The sequence below is a fragment of the Cyclopterus lumpus genome, chromosome 13 (assembly GCF_009769545.1).
Source record: "Cyclopterus lumpus isolate fCycLum1 chromosome 13, fCycLum1.pri, whole genome shotgun sequence".
NCBI lineage: Eukaryota > Metazoa > Chordata > Actinopteri > Perciformes > Cyclopteridae > Cyclopterus > Cyclopterus lumpus.
Window position 1 is genome coordinate 7,902,318 of NC_046978.1, and position 12,773 is coordinate 7,915,090.

Sequence of the window (12,773 nt, forward strand, 5' to 3'; positions counted from 1 at the left end):
CAAGTACCTGGTGGCTGCTGCTGAATGCAAATGTTTCTCAAACAGCGGAAGGAAAATAGACTGCGTCTTGTCTTGATACATAAAGCAAACCTTTATTTCCCAAGAGTAATGCGAAACACTTTCCCCTATTTGTTCAGTCAGGAGGTGCCACGCTTGATACTTCTTTATGGAAGATGTATCCATAAAGAAGCAGCTGCAAAGTGACCAAAGAAAAGTAATACATCAGTGTGACAAATCTGTAAATAGCCAGTAACAAAGTTAAGGATCTAAGTACTGATGCAGGTCATGGCATTAAAATGAAAAGTCAAAATAAAGACGAGACCAATTGTAGTGCTGTCATGGCGTGTCATGATCTCCAGCACACAGTACACATGAACACACACGTGGATTCAACCTTTTGCCAATTTTCCGCCGTGAAGAATCATTCCATTTTGTGGGCACATTTCTGGTTTAGGAGGATGCATGCATTTCCATTGTTGCCCAGTGGCAGGGCTTAACAAATAGGATTAGATCCGTGCCCGAGAGAGCACACTCCTGTTCAGGTGACACACAGCTCCATGCTCCAGCTCTGTAACTAGACACAGAATTGCTGTTAAAGGTCAGTGGAGTCAGACACTGAATGTCACAGCTTAGCCACAGTTTGGTGAGAAAATACATTAGATAAATACGCCTGTCTCTTGGTGGAGAGTTATTCTGCTGCTCCTGAATTTCCAGCATTAAAGACCCAGAATAACCAGGAGAGTTAAAAGGCAACAGAGGCATATCGATTAGAGGCAGTGAATCAGACTGCTGCTATTCTGTGAATAATACATTGAGTAGAAGACACAGAGGTTGTCAGATGAAACTTGCATGATGGGCTGTGAGCTGTGCTCATTTTAGATGAGACTGTGGATAATTCACATCTCCAATCTCAGGGATCTGGGGAATCATGTCACCGATTAGAAAGCGCCTATGAGCATCTTACTCCAAGTTTATATATAAGCATTCCACGCCCCATTTAACAAAACAAAAGACTGATCACAGCCTCCGCTCACTGCAAAGTAGTGCCGATGGAATCAGGGTTTGGACTCTTAATAGCACATGTCCCTGGTGGCGGAATATTGAAAAGGGTAATTCTGAAATAGCTGCATTGGCGTCAAACCAGAGAGTGTGGCGCCTGCAACCAATCAGCTTCACGGAGACATATTGTGATTCACTGGAGCAGGAGTTATTGTTTGCTCTCTTCAATAGACTCCTCATTGTGTGGGCCAAAATGCGCTCATTGTATTCAGCAAGTAAACTATGACAGGGAGTTGAACCAATCAGAGAGAGAAACAATATCACTGTTTAAAAACTAAATAAAAAATGAAGTTATGCTGAGCAACACGTGTCTCTGTGTGGCATACAATCAGAATGGAATTGTATTTACCAAATTGTGACTCCCTATGGAATTATGTTCAGTGTTTACAGTGTTTTTCTTTTTGGTTGCTTAATTTTGACAGATTTGCTGCAGATATCAAAATGTCTCTAAAGGATTAATTATATAATGATCCCCTGACTTACTTTTTTTGTACATTCACCTGTAAACCCGAAGGCATTTCCATTAACCTCAGCTGTACTTTGTGTTTAGGCCTACTGCGCAAATATTAGCATTCTAAAACTAAGATGGTGAACATGGTAAACATGATTTCTGCTCAGTAAGGATTGTCACTGTGAGCATGTTAGCGTGCTGATGTTAGCTTAACAATACAGCCTCTCAGAGCAACTATTGAGGCTGTCAACTCTGTGTTATTCATATATCTTTCTCTTCTTCAAGTTTGGTGTAGACAAGGAGGCATGAACTATCTAACTAACTTCATTGATTTTCTTTTTTCCTTCCTGTCTGTCTCTGTGTGTGTATGTATGTGTGTGTTGTGTGTGTTGTGTGTGTTGCGCTCTCTGCAGGCTGTGCGCTGGAGTTCCTGCTGGTTCTCTGTGGGCTTGAGTTTTCCTGGTCCTGCCCCCGTCACTGTATCTGCTACACTGCACCCACCACCGTCTCTTGCCAAGCCCATAACTTCCTGTCGGTCCCCGAAGGCATTCCTCCCGACAGTGAGCGCATCTTCCTACAGAACAATAAGATCCATCGCTTACTTCGGGGACACTTCAGCTCCAATACGGTCACTCTGTGGATATACTCCAATAACATCACTTACATTGAGCCGTCCACATTCCACGGCTTCACGCTGCTCGAGGAGCTGGACCTCGGAGACAACCGCCACCTGCGCTCCTTGGCGGAAGACACGTTCCACGGGCTGAATCGGCTCAATGCGCTTCACCTGTACCGCTGTGGGCTCAGTTCACTCCCTAATAACATCTTCCAAGGCCTCAGAAACCTGCAGTATCTCTACTTGCAGGTACACTAGACTGTTTTTGCCACTAATACTCTAGTAGGGCTGTCACTCTTCCACAAGAACAAATTTGAACTAGCACAGCCTACATAGACAATTTCTAAACTATGCTGTAAAGTGAATGTGTTGTTGATTCGCAGTGCCTCTCCGACCTTACTTGAGTGACAAGCTGGCAGTTGCATTTTACATCAGCAGCAAACAAACCGTACTTCTATCCACAGTTTTTCCATCGGTGGTGTCAAATCCAAATGTATTTTGTGCATTAATGCACAATTGCACAGATGGTTTGGTGTCCTTCAGCACTGCTTGTTATTTTTCTTTTTTTAAAGAACCACAATAGTCTACTTTTCTGAAGGCATGCAAAAGGTCAGATGTATGCTTCCCCTGGAGTACAAGGCACAGCCTCTAGTGCTTATCCACTGGAAAAAACGGATACTATTTGCATAGTGGGCTGATTCATGAAACATATTAATGGCATGTAGACACAAGTTAATGTGACTAAGAATAATGTAGGAAGGAAAACTTTGCACAATATGTCAATATCTATCAATATCTAATAATTATGTGCATTCTGTATCTCCTCAGGATAATCATCTGAAGTTCCTGCAGGATGACACATTTATGGACCTCCATAACCTGAGCCACCTGTTCCTGCATGGCAATCGTCTGTGGAGCCTTAACCAGAACACGTTTAGAGGCCTTCGGGCCTTGGACCGACTGCTTCTGCACCAAAACCAGATTGAGTGGGTTGACCGCCTGGCCTTCCACGACCTAAAACGTCTCACCACCCTCTACCTGTTCAACAACAGCCTGATACAGCTCTCCGGACAGTGCCTGGACACACTGCCCGCATTGGAATACCTGCGCCTCAACGACAACCCCTGGTCATGTGACTGCAAGGCCCTGTCGTTATGGGAATGGTTGAAGCGTTTTCGAGGCTCTACATCTTCAGTGGGTTGCCAGGCGCCAGCTGATATGATTGATAACGACCTCAAGGAGCTGCGCAAGGAGGACTTCCCCAACTGTTCACCAACCGTTCCTAATTCTGAGTCCAGAGCCCAGACCAACAATGTATCTGGCACGGTGAATCCGTCCCTTAATCATGGTGGGGTGGTGGGCTCTGGAGGGCAGACCCACATTGTGCACCCCTCAAGGCCTGGCCGCTCTCGGAACTGCACAAAGCCTCGTAACAGGGGCAAGGGGAAGGGTGACAATGAGGTCATGGCAGACAAGGAGGATTCCTCCCCAGATTTCACAGACGGGGGCAAACATGACCACACATCCCCAGACGGCACCGTCACACGGAGGAAGCACAAGTGTACTGCCCGGACCACTGTTCGCCCTCCTAGTGGGGTTCAGCAAGCCAACAACAGGGCAACCTTATCCCAGTCATTACTACATGTCTGTGCCCTCTTTGCGGCCTTGATAATGACAAATATTGATTTCATTCTCCGTTGACCCTCAGAGGGTTTGGAAAAGGAAGAAATAAAAAAACATCCCTCAGACCCTCTCTTACTCCTGCACTACAAGGCCTGTGTGTCTTTTGTGTGTATGTGTGTGTGTGTGTGTGTGTGTGTGTGTGTGTGTGTGTGTGTGTGTGTGTGTGTGTGTGTGATTATATGTGTAAATGTAGTGTAGGGGATCTTTACTGTTCAGACTGAAACAGGCATCAAAAGCATCAAGCATCTACAACAGAAAGACTCACAGCACAACAATCGAAGGGACTGAGTGACAGTGGATGACAAAAGATTAACGCAGACAAAGCTTGCACTGCCACTTATGCCAGTATGATTTCATCAGCATATGTCTTGGTATCTTGTGTATTTTTAAACATCTGTTTTTCACTCAACTGGATCTCAGATAATCAAGATTTGGTGAAAATAGAGAAAAAAAGAAAAGATGACAAATGAGGTAAACGTGTTAGTTCTGAGACAGATAAGCTAGTTGTTCAAGTGCTCCATTCAGTTTTAGCTTTCAGTTCACAGTTTGTAAATTGTTATCAAGTACAAAAGATAAGTCAATGACCTTGTCAGGCCTCCGGCATCAGTTCGTTTGTCAAATGTACTCTGTCCAGACAATTGGGTGTAAGTGTTTCTTCTAAACCAAGAGGTAAAGTATAGGCATGGCAATAAATAGTCGTTCAGTATCAGACTATGGAATGTGCCATTAACACAGCAACATGGAAATATATAGCTACAGATGTTTTAAAGCTATAAATAGAGCAACCATTAGCTCAAACGCTGTATGGAGCCATAACAAATTGTAACAACTAATGCTGACCTTTTTAAGGTACTGTTCCAAACCTTTCTAAAAGCATTTATCATTGGTATTACATTTCTACACACAGCTCTGCTTTCATCTTCCTTTACACCACTTCTCTGTGCAACTGAATATTATGCTGACAATTGCTATTTTTATTGGCTTGGAAAACCGCCTGTGTGTCTCTGGGAGATCAAGCTGTGAATATTGACAAAGTATGTCTATATCTTGTGTCAGATGTTGTTCATTTGGTTTTTCTAAGACACAAAGTGGACCCAGAGACGGATCCTCACTGCAGGGCCAACAGGAACCTTAGAGGTGGAGGGTCAAAGGGGTGATTTCTCAGTTTCCTGGTGAGGTTGTGCTGAACTGATTCCTCAACCAGTGAGGGCGAACATCCTTCATTGAGAACGCGAGGAACACATTTTGATCTTAATCACTTGACATCAAAGGAATACAAGAAAATGTGTGTAACATCAACGACTCAATAAAACATTAAAAAAAGAAAATTTTGAAAGGAGCATGGTAAAACAAGGATCGTGCAGAGAAAATGATGCCTCTTAATTAACTGATGTGATTGTCCATGGATGTGGGGATCCAAGACAATCGCCTCTAAAGTATCAAGGGGTTGCAGTACAATGCAGAACGACTGATGGACAATTACGGGACGCCTTGCTGTACTTCTGGAGCTTTTGTGCCTCTCTTAAATCTACCGATAAGATGGTGTTTGTATCAATGTGAACTATACCAGTACCAATGGAGACACGGGGACTTCTTGCAGTGCTGATATTAATAATTGACTGTATTACTATGAGAAAAAACATTATCAGTGACATTGATGATGATAACAGGGTGTTCTGCTCCTTCTGTCAGGAGGGGTCTTTTGATTTTTAAATTTTCTGGTGATTCGTTTATTTACGTATATTCGTTTATGTTATATTTTTAGAGCGTTTTATTTGTTAATGCACAATTCCTCACCTCCCTATTTCTTGTTCTACTGTATGCCTATTCATCTTCTTTCTTTGCCATAATTCAATTGTTCAGTAAGTTATCATCAGAAAACAACTGTACAAAAATGTTTATAAAGATATTAAAATCTATATCTTCTTATGTCTACCATTGCAGTATGAGTCTGTTTATTGCTGTGTTTGAGCTTTTATAGGCTTATTTAGAGAAAGTAAAAGCCACGCTCGACCCCCTCTTCTTGCCTTTCTTTCCCTTTAATTCATTTACACCATTTTCCATCTATACCTTTGCTCTGGTTTGCATTGTGTCTCCCCTGATCAGACCTGCTGGATAAACTAAAGCTGCTTCCTATAAGCAGATCCCCTCTTTCTGTAGACATCTACGTTTTATGTATACTATACAATGTAAAAATATCAGCGAAATATTGGCTACAAATGGAATAGAAAAGCCCATTTCATCAACAACATACAGAAGTTTAGACCAACAGGAAAAAAATAATTGTAAGTCGACATGCAGACTGTGGTGTGATATATTGCAGTTCAATAAATCATTTAAAAGCACTGAAGATATTAATGAAAGTGTCACATTGAATCTGTAGATATTGCAGGCCATTATTATTATTAATGGCCCTTTAGAACATAAATTCTATTTCCTCTTCTATAAATTCCCCTCACCGAGTTGAAATTGATTCACAAGTAAGTGTTCCATTTGACTTTCTTTTCATAATTGTGTTAAATGATAAATGAGTGCTGAAGCAGAGGTTATATGCATGGATGAGAGTGGGGTATAATTATATTCAAACTGGCATCTGGTGTTTGACACCCATCTACTCACCTGCTTTCAACCCCCTCTAAACTCATCTGAAACACCCACTTTAACTTCTGTTACTTTGTGTCACCCAATGGTGTTTTCTTTTCCTTCACACAACTTAATAAAATCATTATTTTTGGTTGCAAGATTAAACATGTAACTGCTGGAGAAGCACATAAACTGTGATAATTAAACAATGGAATGAATAAAGCTACATTCAATTTTATGTTTTTGTTTAGTTTTAGCAAGAACCCAAAGCCCACACAAATCCTGCCGATTGTCTGGTTTTAATGATGATTAAAGTAGTTAAAATCAGCCAGGTTGATTTTCCTTTTTTCATGTTCATGTTTGAGTGAGCTGAATGAGATGTTAAATGATACATAGGAAAAGATGAGGCATCGTGGATCTATTTGTAATTATTTGCAGGACCTGATGGGGTGTGGATTCTCTAATAAGCTTGTTCACATGCACACAAACATCCATCACTGTAATTAAAAAAAAATAAAACATGCACTTAGTAAAGTGAAGTGCACAGAACTTCATAAATCTGAGGATAAGCATGCTTATATGCTGCGTTAAATGGAACGTTTTCCATTTTTACATAATATGTCTATTTACACTGACTGTAGGTTAAATTAAAAGTGAGACTAATTTAGCAAATTGTTTCTAAGAGATTACCCTGACTCTTTTCAGGGTAAATGGAACTTTCTCGTAAGCTCAGAGTTAAACAGCCTGATTTGCTAATTTGAAATGAATTCTTCACCTCCAGAATAGTATGTATGATAATGTATCTCAACTTAATGTCTATTTACAAGCTTTTTCAGAGCTTTTGTTGGAGGACACGTGACTTCGTGAGCCAGTTCCATTCACTGATGACGACTGTGGCCTTTGTTTGAAAGAGCTCATCCCTCAGCATTCAGTCACTCATGTCCAGCATAGGCTGCACACCAATCTGAGTCCAACCTGTAGACCACGTGACTCCTCCCTCCCCCGGAACCCAAACAATATATGCTATATAGCGCTTACTGACATTGTAATATTCAATGATCCAAGTGTGACCACAGACTTACCGCTCGTGATTCAAAGGTCACAAAATCCATTTACGAGCAACTCGAAAAGCTCACAATAAATCAATTGTATCTGTACAAAAGAAAGTACAGTGAAGTGGTATTATGAGGCAGCACGTTCTCACTCCCAACTCATCGAATACTAAAAATTGGTCAGGGGCCCGAAGCTTCAAGCTATGACGCTCTAGGTAGGCAGGGGAAACGTGCTGGCAGGGATGGCATGTCAGCTTCCACTGGTTTCATGCATAGCCTCTTTTCAAAATATTTTTTTAGGCAACACAACAACTAAGTCAAACCAGAAGCTGTCACAGAATCAATTTGGAAAAGATCAATGTTTTTGACAAAGATTCAGTGCACTACTAACCCCATATATGACAACCTGTTATTATGTGACTGGCATCCCACAACTGAGCTGGTTCCACTGCTGAAAAATATGAGATGTATTTGGAAGCAATAACGAAGCTAGAAAGTGGACTTTGAGTTGAGTTATGTTATTTTGTATTTGTAAATACAACAATGTGCATGCATGTATAATCTTTTTAATATTTGTATTTTCTTTCACTAAACAATAATGACAATTTGACCTTGGGATGTCATTGTTCATCATTGTTGACTCTGCTAATGCTATAGACTCATTAGTTACAAAACAGACAATTACGGTAGACGTGTTCCTTTAATATCAATGTATAATATTGTGTAAGCTCAGCTAGCTTTTTCCGAGCAAATCACATAACACCCGTATTTCTTAACATGCTAATTACGCTAATTGTTGGACTGATGAAAAAGCAATAAATGCGGATGAAAACCTGGAAATAAATGGCACAATTGCGATCCATTTCCAGCACAGAGTTATCTTGTAGGAGGAGAGTTTTACACAGAATTGTTAGATTTTCCTCCACATTTGGGCTAAATTAGTATCTAACTCACAGACTCTCATCTGACTTGACCCACTTATTTGTAAAGCACATCAAAGGCTGGGATGTAATTGTGATTGGCTCATTGCAGAGGAGTAGTGATCAGCACACAATGAGGACCCAGTTCAGCCGGCAGGTCCTGTGCAAAAACAGGTAGGACATGCTGCATAATTATGATGAGGAGAAGTACCAAAAGGTGGAACGTAGTATCATTAAATGATAAAAATATGACAACGATTTTGTGGAGTAATGTCTCCTGCAGTGAAATCGCTCTGTGTGTGTTGTTATCAGAGCTTTTCAATTCTCTGGAGCTTAGCTGGCAGCGCATGCTTTTAGTGTATGTTCCCGCATGTGAGCGTGGCCTTCTGGCTCGCCCACGGCCGCCGCTCTGCAGCGCGCCCATGCGGCGGTTACAACTGATGAAGCCGTCCACGACCGATGGTGTTCGGCGCGGGAAGTGTAGCACCCCCCTCCAGTTCTCCTTGAGGTAGACACTTTTAGCTCCGTCAGCCCTTTTACCGTTCTTTGCACTGTTAGCCTGCACAGTTTGCTGCAAGCTGCGTCTCCATGTTGAGAACCGTTGAGAGGCAACTGAAATGCTCCCAATCACATATTATGCACCTTTAGGAAAATGAGAGAAGCAGAGGGGCGGAGAGAGCAGGAGGCTACAGGGCATCAGCTATTGAGCATGAGGGCTGGGATTCATGAGGAGGAAATGACACACAAAGGGAACACAACCAGATGTGATGCTACAGTTAGGAAACAGAGAAGAAAGGGCAAAAAGCACCGTAGCAATGAAAAATGAAATAGGTGTTTGATACATCGCAATTCTCCAGGAGTTTTTGTGTAAATATACCATGTATGTATTGACAACAATAAGCGCGACAGAGTCCTTCTTACACTTCCCCACATCACAATACAGGCCTCCCAATATAGCAGCAGCATGTGTGATTTCACATGACTTATTCATGCAGGAGAGAGGCAGCTTGTTGATTCATCCTAAGGCACTATCGTATTGTGGGAGGCAGCAATGCGCTCAGACCAAAATACCCCTCCAAAAGATTCTGCCTTTGACTATCTGTGTGGCTTTAATTAAAACCAAGCAATTAGAAAATTGAAAAGGAGATGAAGAATGTGGGGGAGCTGGGAAGAGATGATAATTAAGAGCAGACAAACCAAAATGCCTCAACATCTAGTGTGACTGTGCATTCCCTCTCCGTCTCCGAGTCCCACTCTCCCAAGTCAATCACAGAGCTAATATCACCTCTTTCTCCATTAAATCCTTTCTTATTCCAGCTCTTTTATTTTGTCTATTTATTTAGCTTGAAATCCCCCCCAGAGCGGTGGCGTGCTCCAGTTCTCCAAACCAGCCAGCCTGTATAATAAACTGAGAGGACTTGCACAGCCCAAGGCCACATCCCGACCTGCATGGATTAGAGGCTCGCTAATCCTCTCGTGTTTGACCTCAAGTCAGACGGAATATGCAGAAAAATTACTCAAAGTCAGCATGGCATGTTTATCCATAACAATACATCCAGGTTACTTTTTTTTTGCTGGGTGGAGGAAGGAGGGGCTGGTTAGTGCAGTGTTGCTTTTCATGAATCACGTATTCCTATACTGCTGATTTCTCAGTGGAGACTGCTGACTGTTATGTGCTCTGCTGTGCCCGTGGCTTGAGCTGATTCACCAGGAAACTTCAGACTTCAGCTTTCTAAAAAATCTAAACTTCTTAATCCCAATTTGGGACTAAGGAGTACTCGCCAAATTCATTGTTGCAATCTGGGAGCGCTGCAACAAAGGAGACCCCCAGTGTGGGAAACAGACCATTAAAGAAGGCTCGGTAACATTTTAAACAGATCAACAGCTGATTGGGATAAATGAAAGATGCCCTGGATGTCTGACGGGAGAGGTCAAGTGTGCTCTTCTGAAATCAGATGTTTGAGTGGTTTTCCTCTCCTTAATAAAGGCAAAAGAGCCAACAATGATTGGTGGATAACGATGCATGGTCTACCGGAGAAGAATATCAAAAGGTTGGACTTGCATTGAAGCTCACCTCTGAGGCTCGTAGAAGCAATAAACTGTTGTTTTCTGTACCGTTTAAAATATATATTTGACAAGATATTGAATAGCCCATTTAATCAATGATCAATGTGGCATATAAGATAAGACAGATAAGACTCAAATCGTTGAGGCTGAGTCTACAATGTTTTATGACCCCATCTTTGTGTTTTTTACGGTCATTCATATTCCTGAGGACATAGAAAAGCATCCAATTGTTAATAAACAAGTTAAAGTAACTGCTCCTTGATATACTAGTCCTGTATGTTATATATGCAGCTCCAACTATTGAGAGCAAGCGACTCTAAAAGAAAAGATTTTTTAAACCGGCACAGGTTCCATGACCCCTGCTGCTACGAAGGGAGGCGATGAGATGATTCAGCCTCCTGCTGAGAGAGCTGGAGATGAGGAAGAACAGTTAAAGTCGAGCCTCAACGAAGAACTCAACCACAGTCCGAAAGATATCAAAGAAAGCCGCATCAACTGCCGCTGTGCGAGAGATGGAAGAGTGCAATCAACAAACTACAATCATCCAACCAGTTGCCGATGTCCAAAGAGGAACAGCCGAAGAATACATTTCCAGAAATATCTTAGATCTATTGATCTAAATTACATTTTAATTAAAACTAATATAAAGGTGCTTCACCATGTTTTGAATCAGTGATTTTACCTGGTCACATGTAACCCTTTTATTTAGTTGTGGTTAATTTTGAATCATTCTACTTTTGTTATGTGCAGCTCAACAGGAACACTGGACCCAAACGCCGTCAACGATGGAAAAGCAACTTTATTGCTAAACAGGATTCCAAAAACAGGCTTCAAAAACCAGGATACAAAACACGCACACAAGATCTTCCACGATCTAGACAAGACGAACCGACAAAGGGGAATGACACAAACAGGACTTAAATACAGAGGGCTGGTGCAGGTGATTGGACACAGGAGGAAACAATCAGGGACAGAGCAGACAATCACAGGGACAGGAAGTGCAGCAAAACAGAGGACACGAGAGACAAGGACTTCAAAATAAAACAGGAAACACGACACAACACTACAGATCCTGACATAACCCCAACCCCAACCCCAACCCCAACCCCAACCCCCCCCCCCCCCCCCCCCCCCCCCCCCTCAAGGGGCGGATTCCAGACGTCCCAACACAGTCCCCGAGGGTGGGTGGAGGGGAGCCAGAGGCGGGACCAAAAGCATGTCAGAAGAAGTCCGGGGGACGGGCCGGAGGACGACCACCAGGAGGACTGACCTGCTCCGGAGGACGGGCAGGAGGACGGCCACCAGGCAGATAGACCTGCTCCGGGGGACGGGCAGAAGGGCGACCACCAGGCGGACGGAAGGGCTCCGGGGGACGGGCTGAAGGACGGTCACCAGACGGACAGACGGACTCCGGAAAACCGGGCTCAGGGGAACCAGGCTCTGGAGACGTAGGTTGTGTCAAAGGAACCCCGGGAACAGAAGCCGGAAGCGGCCAGGGTGGCGACCGAACACAGGGAGCCTGAGTCGGCTGGGGCGGCAATGGGACAGGAGGAGACGGAGTCTGCCGGGGCGGCGACGTGACCCGGGGAACCGGAGTCTGCCGGGGCGGCGACGTGACCCGGGGTCTGCCGGGGCGGCGACGTGACCCGGGGAACCGGGGTCTGCCGGGGCGGCGACGGGACCCGGGTAGCCGGGGTCGGCCGGGGCGCCGACGGGACACGAGGAGCCGGGGTCGGCAGGGGCGCCGACGGGACACGGGGAGCCGGGGTCGGCAGGGGCGCCGACGGGACACGGGGAGCCGGGGTCGGCAGGGGAGCCGACGGGACACGGGGAGCCGGGGTCGGCAGGGGAGCCGACAGGACACGGGGAGCCGGGGTCGGCCGGGGCGCCGACGGGACACGAGGCGCCGGGGTCGGCCGGGGCGCCGACGGGACACGAGGCGCCGGGGTGCCGACGGGACACAGGGAGCCGGGGTCGGCCGGGGCACGAGGAGCTGGAGTCGGCCGGGGCGACGACGGGACAGCATCGGCAGGAACCGGCGTGTACTGCGGCCGAAGCGGGACCCTGTCTAACGCCTGGAGGGACTCCATCATGTCCCGGAAAGCGTCCTGGGACAAGGCAAAGGAAGCAAGGGCCGGCCGGAAGTCCAATAGGTCCCAGGAAGTTGGGGTTGGCCGGAACACGGAGGCGGCAACAGGAACGGGCGAGGGCTGCAGCACGGAGGCGACTGCGGGAACCGGAGTAGTCTGCGGCACAGAGGCGGCAGCCGGAACCCTCCACCGACGCGGTCCGGAGGTTTGCGCCCCCCACTCCGGGGCTGGGCCTGGGTGACCTCTGCCGCT

At 44.9% G+C, this 12,773-nt stretch overlaps 1 protein-coding gene across 1 annotated transcript; it reads left to right on the forward strand.

Moving 5' to 3' along the window:
* The first annotated feature begins 852 nt into the window (after positions 1 to 852).
* rtn4rl1b (reticulon 4 receptor-like 1b) lies at positions 853 to 3,827 on the forward strand. Its single transcript, XM_034548996.1, has 3 exons — positions 853 to 859; positions 1,924 to 2,375; positions 2,955 to 3,827. Exons 1-3 carry the CDS (start codon positions 853 to 855, stop codon positions 3,825 to 3,827), a joined length of 1,332 nt encoding a protein of 443 aa, XP_034404887.1.
* Positions 3,828 to 12,773: the final 8,946 nt, after the last annotated feature.

Excerpts from the sequence above, each read along its gene's own strand:
- rtn4rl1b (XM_034548996.1), top strand. Across the intron at positions 2,376-2,954 it reads TGCAGTATCTCTACTTGCAG|GATAATCATCTGAAGTTCCT; the intron begins GTACACTAGACT and ends GTATCTCCTCAG.